This window comes from Centropristis striata, chromosome 10, assembly GCF_030273125.1.
Source record: "Centropristis striata isolate RG_2023a ecotype Rhode Island chromosome 10, C.striata_1.0, whole genome shotgun sequence".
NCBI classification, from domain to species: Eukaryota; Metazoa; Chordata; class Actinopteri; order Perciformes; family Serranidae; genus Centropristis; species Centropristis striata.
The window spans coordinates 11,392,757-11,407,592 of NC_081526.1; the positions used below are offsets into that span (position 1 = coordinate 11,392,757).

Sequence of the window (14,836 nt, forward strand, 5' to 3'; positions counted from 1 at the left end):
AGTGTTCAGATAAAAGCACGACAGGAAGTAAATGTGTTTCATCCTGCATATATTTTCTCTCATTTTACGGCTAAGTCAATGTACCAAAGCTGAACATTCGCTCCTCATAGCAACAAATGACAGACAGGAATTTATCAAGCAACCTAATACGTACTGTACCATGTTGTGTAAAGTGATGTAAATTATTTAGAGGAGCTGGAAGCAGGTGTGACAGCACCCGGCATGATTTTGTAGGAATAATGGTTTATACTTTATTTTCTACTTGAGTACCAGCCCCACTTTCTCATTTGCATGCAAGAAACTCAACTGAGCAACCTAAGAGTCTTCAAAGCCTGTCTCTCAGGTAATGCAGCAGCTTGAGATTTTACATCTGATCATCGCTGACTGGAGTCTTGATCATGTAGATCCAAACTGGAGGGAGAGTTCTACATGTTTACAAATTCAGAATCCAATTTCATCTAGCAAGGGAATGATTTTTAATCTTCAATATGTGATGGTTCTCAGTTATTCATTGTCTGATCTCGCTATATTAGTCAAATTATCTATTTGGGAAAATTGTTGAATAAATGACCCTTTTATGTTTTTTTTTATCACTTTTATTGGAAAGAGAAACACCAGCGTGCATCATAGAATACATTATACTGAAATAACAAATAAAGATAATACATTTCATAATAATTCCTTTCAACTAAAAATATGTACACCTTGTGACCATTAGGCAATAAGCAGTTTTACAGATATATACATAATAAGGTACATCTCAATGATCTTATCAACACAGTTTTTTAAAAGATAGTTGCAACCTCTAATTCTGTAGCAACAGTTACAATATTTGGACTCTGGTTGTGGATTTCAGCACCTCCAACACCTGCTTCACGCTGCTGCTGAGAGAAGTAAGAAGGGAGGGTCCCGGTCCTGGAGAAGGTTTGCATGCTGCTCCTGGATTTTGGCCGGTTTGTGCCATAACCAGTCTCTTTCCAAAAGTGTGGATAGCCATGAGGATTGTTGAAGACTGGTATGGGGGAGAACCCTATTGTGTATGCATTGTCCCGGGGGCCTCTGAAGCTCTGCGGTGGTACGACAGCACAAAACGTGCCTTGGCAGTCCCCAGACAAGCTGTTAGCAGTGCTGGATGAACCTGAAATAAAGTGAAATAGATAAAAACAAGGATGAGAAATTGCCAATGCAGGGATTACATTACCTCAATTTATCATTTATGTCATTCTGGGGAATATTTATGTTTAATTCAGCACTGTGTGATGTCAAAACTTTCAAACGTTAGAGTGGAAAACTCACTTTTTAGCCTCGGCTGGAAGGTACTAAAGTTCTTTTTGCCTCCGTCGCCGCTGATATCAGAGTCACTGTCGTTGAAGTCACTGTCCCCTTTGCCACTGTCCTTCACGCTCAGCTGGTCACTGTTGCCAATGCCACTGCAAATACAATCAACAGATACAGTATGAGCCACCACTGCACCACATTAGCTTGATTATTGATGTCTTTTTCTCACATACAAGGCCTGTCTCTATCCAACCTATCTAACCTCATTCAACAGGAACGCCACAAGCAACAGAATGCATGCACGCTGCATGTTAAGTACTCTCTGTGTTCAGTGAGGTTTGACTGTGAATAAAGCACATCCTATCTTAGAAAAGAAATTACATTTAGTTGTCTTACCTCACTTGCAAGCAGTATTTGTCACCTTGCCACACAGATGTTGCTTGGAAATGCTTGGAGGGCAGGAACATCTAAGAGAACAAACAAAATGACAGCAGAGAGCTTAGTTTCCATTTCTGGCACAAAGATCAAGGCAGTACTGGGAACATCATATGCATATAAAAATATGAGGAAAATACTCTTGTCGTTGACTCACCTTTGTCTCTGAGTCTCCACTTCTCTCCTCATACAGGCAAGAATCATCCAGAGATGAGGAGGTTCTGTCATGGAAGAAGCCTCGCTGGCCGGTGTAAATGTTTGGTTCTGTTGAGCCGAGCACTGGCATGGGCCTGCTGTCAAACAGGCTGTGGCACACTTCTCTCTTGGAGCCACGGTTTCTCCCCCCACGGCTGAGTTTGCATGTCACAACAACAATCACTATTGCAATCAGCAACAATGCACAACCCCCGCTGAGCATAATAATGACAATTAGTGAGCCATCGAGGCTGGAGCCTTCTTCATCACTTGACCGCAACACAATGACAACTTGGTCTTCTGAGGGCTGCGTGTCTGAGACGACAAACCTAACGGTGGCGGTGCTGGAGAGCGGGGACCTGCCATTGTCACTCACTGCAATTTTCATTTCCAGCACGTCTCCAATTTCAGATGTCAGCCATTGTTTTAAAGCAATTTCTCCAGTGTCTTTGTTCATTGTGAAAAGCTGTGGGTCACCTTGTACAATTTGGTAGGTGAGCTCGCCATTCACTCCATCGTCATCATCTTCAGCTGACACTCGAAGGGCGAGATAGCCAGCAGGCGCATTGAAAGGCACAGGGATATCAGCAGAGTCATTGACAAGGACAGGGAAGGTGAAGTATGGATAATTGTCATTCAGATCCACAACTTTAATCCTGATTGTTGATGTGCTTGAAAGAGGGGGGGAGCCTCTGTCCTCAGCTTGGATGACCAGCTCAATCTGCTCAAGTGTCTCATAATCAAAAGACCTCAAAGTGTACAAAGAGCCTGAGAGTGAATCTACAGAAACATAAGTGGACACTGGGGATCCTCCTGGTACCTCTGAATCTATGAGTTTATAAGAAACTTTGGCATTCTTTCCCACATCTGGATCTCTGGCAACAACAGTGGTCACATATGAACCTGGGATGTTATTCTCCAGGACTGAAACTTCGAAAAGTGACTTACTGAACAGAGGGGGGTTGTCATTCTCATCTGTCACACGGATGGTGTACTGTCTGACAGTTTTGAAGGGTGGACTTCCCAGGTCCTCTGCAATCACAGTCAGGTTATACTCTGGGATCTTTTCTCTGTCCAAAGTGGTGCTGGTGATAATCATGAAAGAGTCCCCGTATGCTTGCTGGAGGGTGAAATGCTCGTGCCCGAGCAGGCTGATGCGCACGTACCCGTTGGAGCCAGAGTCTCTGTCCGAGGTGCTGATCAGTGCCACGAAGCTCTCCGCGGCTGCAGCCTCTGTGATGTAGGCGACCCCATCACTGCTGGAAGTCATCGGTTTGATGCTGATCTCAGGCGCGTTGTCATTCACGTCCACGATCTCTATTACAACTTTGCAGCTGGAGGGGACAGAGTTGGCGCCTGAATCTGACGCTTTGATGTTCAGCTCGTATGACCTCCTTTTCTCAAAATCAACCAGCGCCTTCAAGGTCACGTCCCCGGAATAAGGGTCGATGTGGAAGAGGCGTGCAGCTTCTGGTGACAGCCCGTCGGCAAACGCGTACGTCACCTCGCCGTTAACACCGTCGTCCGGGTCAAAAGCGTGCACTTTGAGAACTCGATGACCCACCGGGGAGTCCTCGTTCAGCTCAACTTTCAGCGAGCTGTGCTCAAACGTCGGGCTGTTATCATTAAAGTCAAGCACGTTGATGTTTACAATCATTGACCCGGTCTTTGCAGGCACTCCTCCATCACTTGCAGTCACTTCGATTGTATAGGAGTCCTCCACTTCTCTATCGAGCTCCCTCACCAGCACCAGCTCTGCAAACTTCACTCCATCATCCCGATCGCGCACTTCTATCGCAAAATGAGTAGAAGGGGAGATGTTGTAGCTCTGGATGTAGTTCTCACCCACGTCCTGATCGAGAGCAATCTGCAGAGGGAATCTTGAGTCCAGCGGGACATTCTCCACTATCTCCAGGTGCGTCTGGTTGCGCCGAAAATGAGGAGAGTGATCGTTGATGTCTTTTACCTCTATCTCCACGTGGATGAGTTGAAACTTTTCTTTGGAGAAGGCCACGACGTCGAAGGTGATGAAGCAGCGAGGGGACCTCGGGCAGAGCTGCTCCCTGTCAATTATCTCCGCAACACTCAGAAGTCCGTCAATCTCTCTCATCTCTATCACAGAAGAGTTGTTTTCTTGCATGAAGCGGAACGATGTGTCGGGGTCATCAGCAGGATCGATCTTTAAATCTTGGGACAGATTCCCAATCTCAGTCCCGGGTGCATCCTCTTCATAGGTGACATACCTTGTAGTTGTGCACTGAACAGAGTGTAAAAATAAAGAAAGCACAATGCACATCCCAATCTTGCAAAATCCCATGTTGAGAGGTTACAAAGTGCTGCTAAAAGAAATTCATAAATGATGCAAACAGTCCACCACTCGTGCAATGTCAGGTCGAATCACAGCTGTGTTAAACTCTGACTTTGCTGTGGGACTATAAGCCCTGGCATATGCAAATAGCCTGCCCTGTCGACCAATGGCCTTCCAGTGGTCTACCAACAGGGGAGCATTTGGCTCTGCAGCAAACTGCTGCTGGTCCCACTTTTGGAGGAGCAAATGCTTTATTAGATAAACTGATTGTGGAGCTTTAATCGAGCTGGTAACAGTGTGACTTAAATAAATCTGCATGGCAATTAATTAAGTGACTAATACACTTAAGAGGACTGCATTTAATAGGAGGGAGCTGAAGTCTACCTGTTGAAAGCCAGAGGGATTGATTGAAGTGAGGCAGTCAGTTAGTTACAGGGAATTATGCAAAAGCTGGAGTGGGAAGAGATCTAATAAAAACAAGGAGGAGGAAAAATCCACGTCAATGAAATTAGAATTGCTGATAATTGCTGCAAAGGTAAATGAAGACTCACAACATCAGGAAATGTAATGAGCACGTCAGTGTAGCCTATTTATCTTTGCTGTGTAAAAAATGTTAGGTATGCATTGTAAAAACAGCAGTGAAAGAAGCATCTGTACCACAATGCAGAAAACACAAAAATAATTCAAAATCTTACTAAATAAAAGAACAGAGAGAAACAGCAAAATGTACTTAAAGTATCAAAATAAAAGCACCGCTTATAATGTCGCTTTCCAAGACTTTTTGGTAAGGGTGCATGAATTATCATGATTCCTGCACCTAGTGTGGAAAAAAAAGCATGAATTAATTCATGTTCATGAACTATCAGGAATGTATAAGAATTAATAGTATGCATGCATGAGTTAATGCAAGAACAACACATGAATTAATGCAACAGCTAAGGTAGCTCAATCATCATGATTTCTGAGTTAATGATGTTCATGTCTTCTTTATCGCTAAGTCTGCAACTAAAGTATAATGTTGAATGCATATACTTTAAACATAGTCATGATTAGCATTGCTTTTTCATGACTTAATCATGTTTGCAACCCCTTAAGTAAGGTGCTGACCCGATCAATCTTAACACTGATAAATATCTTATTAATTATATGTGGCGTAGTTGTGAAATCAGATGTAATAACCATTTATTGCTTATACATCAAACTTGTGACCCCTGAGATAAACCCAACCCGTCCATCTATTTAGGCATTATTAATTGGGGAAAATCTAATGTATAACACACTATACATACTAACTACAGCTATCAGGTAAATATAGTGGAGTATATATTTAGGTATTTGCTTAGTAAAAGCACATATGTATATTTGTCCTTGGTACGAATAGTAATTAACTTTTTTTACCACCACTGGATAGGAAACTGGAGAAAAGATCTAATAATCAAGGGGTCCCTGAACCTGATGACTTTCATTATTATTCATACACAACTATATATTATAATCACACAGTCTCATCAAAATCCTTACCCTGACATTTAGGCTTAATAAAAACCAACCTATGAATCTATAAATATTTAGTTATTAGTTGTTGTTGGCTTTTTTTTATCAAAGACATATCTTTCTATATAAACAGTGCCCATAGATAATTTACATAATAAAGGAAAAGCAGAGATCTCTGTCTCTGTTGTGCAGCTGTAGACACTGTCTCATCTGTTCAAATAGCGGAGGAGGAATTTAAGTATAAGAAAACCCACAAAGCCAGACAAGTGTCATTTGATTAGTGTTGTGTTTTGGACACCCACACTGTTAATTACACATAGAATATCAGTGTAGCTCTGTGTTAGAGGAAAAACCTGCCTGTATAATCAAGCCCATCTGTATTGTAATAAACACTCAACTGCTCTTAATTTACCCTTTTCAACAACTGTTCTTAAACAAGAACCTTGGGAAGTCAGCAGAACAAAGAAGTCAGGAGAATAACTACAATAAATGATTACCCCCTCCCCACCTCCAACACATACACACACACAAACACAAGCTCACACACGCCGGCAAAAGCTCCCATGGTGATAACAAAAGAGCATGAGTCAACCAGACCTTTGTCAACCATATGGGTGATTAGCTTCTGCTGATTAAAAGCCGTCTATGGCCCTTCAAAGGGCTCTTGACACCTCACAAAAGTTTTGGTTAAATCTGTCTGAGCCCACAGGAGGGCACACACAGGGAGGTGTGAAAAAGCACACCACCGCCACAGGGACCAGAGACACTGGTGTGTAGGCGAGAGGTGATAAGGAGTTATGTGCATACAATCCCAGGTTGGATTATAAATTGAATGTCCACCCATGCACACATTTTCAAAAAATGGATAAAAGTCTGGCAGCAAAAGTTGCACTTACCGTTAAATAACAGGAAACATCCATGAGTTATTTGACAAATAAATAATTTCAAAATATGGATGATTACAGTAAATATCTGTATTTTAAAATGTATACAGCGCTTAACAAATTTATAAGACCACCTGTCATAAAAATGAGAAAACATCAATATTTTAGAAATCTTTCAAAAGCTTGTTTAGAACTAAAATGTTAATGTTATTTATTTGGCAAATAACAAACTGAATTCGACTTTTTATACCCAGATTTGAGCCGGCTGACTGAGCTTCTGTTAGAAGTCAGAAATTAATCAAGCAGAACATTCAACCATTAAAACTCAGGAATGCAAGTAAATAACTATAATTTGACATCTTAACCATCGTGTTATGTTCGTTTCTCAGGAACAGCAATAATGTTCGTGGGTCAATTTGACCCGGGGCATGTTTAATTATCCAAAAGTGTCAGAAACTAAATCCCAAGAAACATTGTTAATATTTCATTAATAACTCCATTACTAACCATTTCGATCAATATGTAGTGCAATGGTGTTCTATGAGATCAATGAGGATTATTGACTCGTTTTTCATTTTTTTAAAATGTATGTTAAAACTTTTTTTATGTACATTGGAAAGACTTACATATAAAAAACAATGGTTTTACTTTTAAAAAAAAATGTAAATGGTATTTTCCTTTTTTTAAAATTAAAAGATACTTTTTAGATTAGAAAAAAAGTTGAATAGAAACTAAACTCTTTAAACTTTGTAATGGGTAAATTTGACCTGCAACATAACAGGAGGGTTTATCAAGAAATAATAATGTTCTTTACTATTTTTTACAGTTTTTTTGTAAAACAGTCAAGTGAAAATTCATGGATAACAATAATAATTATATTTAGCAATAAACATATAATTTCCATTAAAGAGCTTCTACATACTGGTGTATTGACCAGTATTACAGAAACCTGACTAAATATTTTGGTAATTACTAATGCTGTTAATGTAGGACAGCTGTGGCATAAATTTGTGGTCTAGTAAATTTGTTAAGCACTGTATATATCTGTAGAATAACTAAAGCTTTATTTTTTACTTTAATGTGACATTTTTTATGATTGTTCTTTATATATTCTTTAAACATTAAATTTAAAAAAATGTCCTGTAAAAAACTGAAATTTGAGTTAATTATACATTCATCAATATGATGTGTATATTTCTTTTTACGTGTAATTCTGTTATGTGTTATACTGTAAAAAAAAACAACAACAACAAAAACACTATAGTGTCCCATTATATTAATTAACAGATATCAACTTCTATTGTATAGTTAATATTTGTAATAAAATGGGCATTTGCAAAAAAAAACAACTAAAACAATTCAGCAAATTTCTGGTGAATAACATTTTTCACAGTGCAGGTTGTAGTGGCAGCAGGGGAAGCAATGTATCCCAGAAGTCTCGCTCCCCAGCAGCATTTCCCAGCTCCTCCTGGGGGATCCCAAGGTGTTCCCAAGCCAGATGAGATATATAATCACTCCAGCATGTTCTGGGTCTAGTCGGAGTCTCCTACCAATTGGATGTGCTGGAAAACCTCCAAAGAAAGGCACCCGGATCAGATGCCTGAACCACTTGAACTGGCTCTACTCCAGGTTCCCTCAGGATGCCTGAGCTCCTTACAATATATCTGAGGATGAGCCCAGCAACCCTACTGTAAGGAGGAAACTCATTTCAACCATCTTATTCTCTCTGTCACTACCTAAAGCTCATGACCATAGGTGGGGATTGAAACGTAGATCGACAGGTAAATTAAAAGCTTTGCCTTCAGGCTCGGCTCCCTCTTCACCGCAGCACTCACATTACTGCTGACTAGGCTGTTGCAATATCAGATTTCTACTAGACAATTACCACAGTCAAAAGAGTTCACAACAATATAATCGCAATATCGAGAGGAAATTTTAGGGAAACATCTATTTATTGTGCATTTTGTCTCCTTTTTGTAAATTAACTACACTCAAAATAAAATAGTGATAGATGGATTGTGGCTCTGGGGTTGCTTGAAGACCGGCAGAAATCATTTTCATCCTTGATATAAGCAATGCAAATCACATTTTATTTTGAACCAAATTTTTCATGATTATATAAAAATATAAAAATAAACACTTCACTGTTTCTTTAGTAAAATGTGACCTGATTAATATATAGAAACCCTCTTCTGAAAGTGTTTTTGCTGATCTAAATTAATGATCTGCTAATGTTGGAGAAAATTTCTTTGCTATGTAGATATAATATGATAAATGATGATGCATTACTGAATTTTCATGGGCCCAGTCATTCCTGTGGGCGGGCCTGACTGCACAAAAGCATACAAAAAACAATTATACTCAATGCATAGTCAAAAGGCTACTATATGAATTGATGAACTTATAACCCTAACTAAATTAGTTATATAATATTATCATATGTGTATTCAGCGCGTTTTCAGCCCAATTCACCACATACTGATGCTACAATGCACACAGAACTCATTTGTTTCAGTTTGGGATGTTTCAGGGACGGTGTGTTACTTTCTGCTAGTTAGTGGCTTTTCAAAATAAACTTCTGTGGCAATTAAACCACTTGACTAAAGTTAGGGTCAAAGAACAGACTTGGGATCAAAGAGAACTATTTCCATTCTTAACTACTAGAAAGGTTGACTCCAATTACCAACATTGGTTGGTTTGACCCATCCACCTCCACTCCCACCCACACTAGAGTGCTCCTTCAAGCTCCTTCCCTGTTACATCTAATATGGGTTTACATTACAGTCAATGGAAAGCCCGATGTGTCTCATACACACACTAATGGGTGCTTTGTGCGTTGGTATCACATGCCGAGGGCTGTGACAAAATGCCAACGAGTCGGGAGTAAGACTGAGCTGGTGTATAAATCACAAGGTATCAATATTACATTTTACAGTTAGCATCAATACCGGTATGACACTGCACTACTTCTCCTCCACCTCATGCTCAGTTTTTCTCCCCTTGTAGCCTCCTGGTACCTGTGTGCTGCTACAGGAGACCCCTAGGCCGTCCAAGCTTGTTTCTACCACTTGACGGCCTTCAGCGGTTTCTCAGTTTGCCACTGACAACCCACTGAACACAACTCAGAGCAACCGCCTCCACAGTTACAAAGGCTTTGAACATGACCCACTCTGATTCCATGTCCCAAACTGCACATCTGATGGTACGACCACAAAGTCGATCATTGATCTTTGGCCCGAGGTGTTCTGTTACCAAGTAGACCTATGAATCACCCGATGCTTCAACTTGGTGTTTGCTTCGGCCAATCCGTGACCGGCGCAGAAGAAAAAGAAGAAAGGAGCAGAACAGGCCAGCCATATTTAGTCTACTTAATGTAAAAATTGATTTTCTTTAATGTTGCCTGCTATATTCTTGGCAAGACTAGCAGGCAGCATGAACACAAAACAATAACAAAGTGTTAAAACACTTTGCAGCAGAGGAGGCCAATTTATGATGTATGCTATTCAAAGCTGCAGTGTTTATATATTGAACTTGGAACGTGTTGTAGTCTCAGCACATTACAGAAGAAGTGTTGAGAGTTTGCTCTTAAATCCACCAGGCATCAAACCAACAAGTGTCTTTTTTTCACAAATGCTGAAGCTTGTATTATGCCACAAATCATTAAATCAAGTGTTATTCTGGGTTATACGCTAAGCAGGCCAATACAACTTAAATCGTTAATCTTGGAGTGTAACAGCATTGCATCATCACTCGTGGTTCTCAATATTGAGTGAGAAATCTTCTGATGTTGAGTTGAGCGTAAACAAGAAACGCTGCCTCTATCTCTCATTATCTACTTGGTTATTTTCTTTTCGCTCCCATCTCTATTTTATTAAAAACAAGATCACGCTGAACATATGAACACTGAGCAGGGAGGGGATCAAACATAAGATACTTTTCTGCCATTACCAGACACACAAAGCCTTCAGCACAACAGTCCCATGCTGACTGGGTGTTGAAATCCAGGATTTTGTGGCTATGAAGAGTCAGAAGGTAATGCAGAATTATTAGCCAAATTAGTTGTTTGCCACTAAGAGGATTACGCTTTAATCTTATCACGCACTTACCACTTTGTGTTGCAACGGTTTCAAGGTAGCAGCTGAGCAGCTGCAGATGAAAACATTTCAGTCTAAAATTAAAGCATAGACATGATTATTAAATATAGCACAGGAAGTGAGGACTTGCTGTCCTGCATTGTGTTTGAGCTAACTGCCTCAATATAAAACACCACCTACTCGTGTCCAAAGTGTTTTTCTGATCAATACATCACTACAAGGTCACCAGAGGCCTGAACCACAAACAAAGCCTGGCTAACACAGGAGTGATACTTGTTTGTCACTTAAGTCAGGTGATTAATGCAGATCACGGCTTGATTAAGACGTGTGTGGTGACAGTAAGAGCATTACTGCAGATTAATGGGTTTGGCCATCTGTTCTCTCACTGAGGTGATTTTAATTAATGGTAAGAATATTGTTAATCTTGCCTTGGCAGTCAACATTACAGTAATCACAATGATGGTCAGAAATCAGTCCGATGTCAGCCAGGCTTTGACATCATTTTAAGGCCTTTTGAAGATTCTTCACCTCACATGCCACCAGGTAGGAAGGCAGGGAAAGCATTTGGTGACACTGGGAGCAGTAATCCTGGCATATGCCACTGGGAACAAATGTCTCAAAGGCCCACCTTTTGGATAGCAGCCACCATGTCACCCACTGCTAGAAAACTGTCAGCCAGGTTTTTTCATTTCCACACTTTCCAGGTTCCCGGTTCCCAGTAAAATACTTTGAGATACAGTAAAATTCTGAAAAGATGCATTAAAAAAATTCTATTTCTGATTTGTTTATTGTTTATATATTACATGTGCTCCAGTCTAATGTTGTCAGTCTCACTAAGAGGATTTTTAGCAATGTGATCAACAGGTGAACTGAGAATAGAGTTGTATCTATGAGTCTTGATTTATTCTGTCAAAAATACCAACGACTGTATATAAATCTACCGGCAAATATATACACAACAAACCAAAAGGCAGAGTGACACAGATTCAGGGAGCCACAGACAACTGTTTTTTTTTTTTTTTTTACAGAAATAAAAGAAAATGAGCATGAAGCACAAACTATTTTGCATAAAACATGACACAGAATAAAAATGCTTATCAGCTTTGTTTTCATAGTTCTGGCTAGAGTTCGACACACCAACAGATGCTGCTGTGTTACATGTAACACCGTCTACTTCGGTGACAGTTGTGATGTGCAAATTTAACAACCACAGGTGTTGCATGCTGCAATGCTGCAGGTACTATAGTTTAAACTTTATAGTTATACACAATGTCAGGGCATTATATTTGCATTATTGAAAAGTTTCTACATTGTATCTTAAAATAATCATCCTATAGCTACATATTTCCAAAATGTAAAAGCTATGCTGATCTCTGGTGAGTTTCACAAGCTGAAGACATATTGTGGTACTTGACCTTTAATAATGTATATGCAAGCTTGCTGCTAAATACCTACCCCCTTTGATAACAATACAGCCTTGAAGTGAGATAGGCTTGTATTCATGACACAGTGTTTATTAAATTTAGATAGGCACAGACCTTTTACAGAGGCTGCAGAGCCATTTTCAGGCCAACCTTATCAGTTTCCTCATCTCACTTTAACCTTAGGTGCTCCAATAAACTGGGGGTATACATGTCCGTGAGGGTCATGTGGAGGGTTTAATCTGGGCCATTTGGGCTGTCTGAAAGGCAGATAAAACAAGATTATCCTGTGCTTGGTATTGGCCTTTGGTGAAACGAGAGGGTGGAAGCATGCGGGCAGCAGCTGTGGAGGTGCCAAATGCTCAGACTGGCTAGTGGTCTCTGTTGCTTTTGGCACCTCCTGCAGCGCTACAGGCACAGATAACCCCCCAACCACAGCTCATCCTCACAGCTCTCCAACTGATTACAACTGGCCAAATGTTTAACATACTGTCCCTAATCACACTTCACATTCTGTCACAATATGGTCCTAAATAGCTTTAAGGGCCATATAAATCACATAGGTACTTGTAGCCTTGATGTTATTAGGTCTAATTGTTTGTTCTTCCTGTTAGCTTCCTTTTTGTTGCCTCAGCTCTGTAATGAATGCATTCAGATCATTTCAGGAGGGATTTTTTGCACAGCTACTGAATTTAGGACATGTGAGGAGCAACTTAAAAAGATGTATTTGTAAAACAAAGATCAATTATGGAAATAAATGCATAACATAAGAAAATCATAAAAACTGCCTTACTTTTTTATGATAAATTAATTAGTCTATTAGGGCCAAGCATGAATAATACACGGCTTCTCTGTAATAAGATCTCAGTGGACTCTACATGTTTTAAACAAATCCAAAACATTAATATGGATGCCGTGTAAACATGTTTCTAGGATTTTTTCATGTTGGCCACAAAAGGCTGAGTCTATTAAGAAATTTGGAAAGACAGATTTTGTTGTTTAAATCTCCTAAAAGCCGAGGCAGATCAAAAGAGGCATTAGTATTCAGAGACAAATCATGTTTGGCTGAGGTTCCTCTACCCCCACTCAACTCCAACCATTCCCCACTGTGTAACTAATGCTCGCTGCCTGAGAACGATTGGAACAACAGTTGCTAGCTGCACTTCATTATGCATAAGCATTTTTGAATAAGCTCTGGCCATATGTACCATCAGGTATGCTACGGCTGCACACAGGAATATTCATCATTAGAATTTAAGCACTGAGCGGAAAAACACAAAATCACGTCTCACCAAAAATACCTGCTAAAGGATCATAATGACAAACAAAGCAAAACAGGGTTTTGGAATTGAGGCCAGTCATTTCAAAATGGGGAGTCGACCCTAAAGGTTTGGATTAAAACCAGGGATGAGAGTGCCATCTACAGGTTGAAACTTTGCCATGTGAACATCAGATGACTTGCAAGCAATAACAAATCCTGAAAGCATGTGCAGGTTTTCTCCCAAATGCATTTCACACGGACACATTTCATTAACTTTCTCTCTCTAGGAAATAATAAATTAATACTTGAACCACCTGTTTGAGGGAACATGTAGTCCTGACAGAGGATGCTGGCTAATTAGAGCAAAGACTAGCAACCTCAAAAAAGAGCACCAAACAATTGGATTGTACTAGAAATCATCTCCCCTCCTCTTACTGTGAAGTGCGGCCTTGCTGTGCGCTTTATACTTTCTGTTGGTAAAGGATCCACTGTGGGTTTCAATCCAATTATGATGACTACTTCACATTTCATGCTTCATATTGAATTTCACTGCCTTAAGCTACATGGATGAGGGCCCCAAAAGATCAGCAGGCCTGCACATTAACCTCCAGTGATATTCTGCATGTGATGATTGCAGGCATATATTTGACTTGACATATCCTTATCCAACTTTCACTTTGATTTTCATTTTCCACGTCACCGCTGAACTGGTCATTGTAGATACTACGGCGCTGAAAATCTCCTTGTTTCAGTGCGTCGTCTTTGCCGAGGATGTACACGCTTTGCATCCATATTCCCATGGCATGTTGGCTGTTTCTATATCAGGTGAGGTAAATAAGAATTTGCTTGGTAGTCCAGGCTGTGAATAAATTTGATTCTCTTTTGGACGGTTATATTATTCAAAGCAGGGAAGATTAAGTATAGCCTCCTTGCTGGTGTGTGTGTATTTATATGTGCCTCTGTGTGTGTGTGTGTGTGTGTGTGTGTGTGTGTGTGTCTGTGTGTGTGTGTATGTCAATGCTAATTTGTGCCTTTTCAAGGACCAGGTCCCTCTCCTCGTCTTCCTTGAATATATTTCACATCTCCATATTGCCATCCTAGGATGTCGCCTCCTTGAAGCAATTTCCTCTCAGCTATTATCTGATGGGTGGGAACTGTTTCCCATTGGCAGGTGCAGATGACACTTGGGCTGGGCAGGAGCTGGCTGTTAAACGTGGGACTGGCTCCTTACCAAGCTCCAGTCTGCCTGGTCCTGACAGCCCCCACAGGGCTGGCCACTGGGGGCGGACTGTTGGGCCAACTGGCCACTGAGGGGTGTAATCACTCCCTCTGACATATTTGGCACAAGCGATCCATTTGCTCTACAACAGAAAAAGGCCTGCGTGAGTATCTTGCTTAATCCTGTTAGACCAGGAGATGGCAATATTGAGGTGAGAGATAAACATTTGAAACCCTGTAATAGTTCA

The 14,836-nt window shown here is 40.4% G+C and overlaps 1 protein-coding gene across 1 annotated transcript; it reads right to left on the bottom strand.

Moving 5' to 3' along the window:
* Positions 1-599: 599 nt before the first annotated feature.
* Positions 600-4,353, bottom strand: pcdh8 (protocadherin 8). Its single transcript, XM_059343293.1, has 4 exons — positions 1,871-4,353; positions 1,675-1,745; positions 1,297-1,430; positions 600-1,138 (listed from the first exon to the last, which is right to left on the bottom strand). Exons 1-4 carry the CDS (start codon positions 4,223-4,225, stop codon positions 786-788), a joined length of 2,913 nt encoding a protein of 970 aa, XP_059199276.1. The 5' UTR covers positions 4,226-4,353; the 3' UTR covers positions 600-785.
* Positions 4,354-14,836: the final 10,483 nt, after the last annotated feature.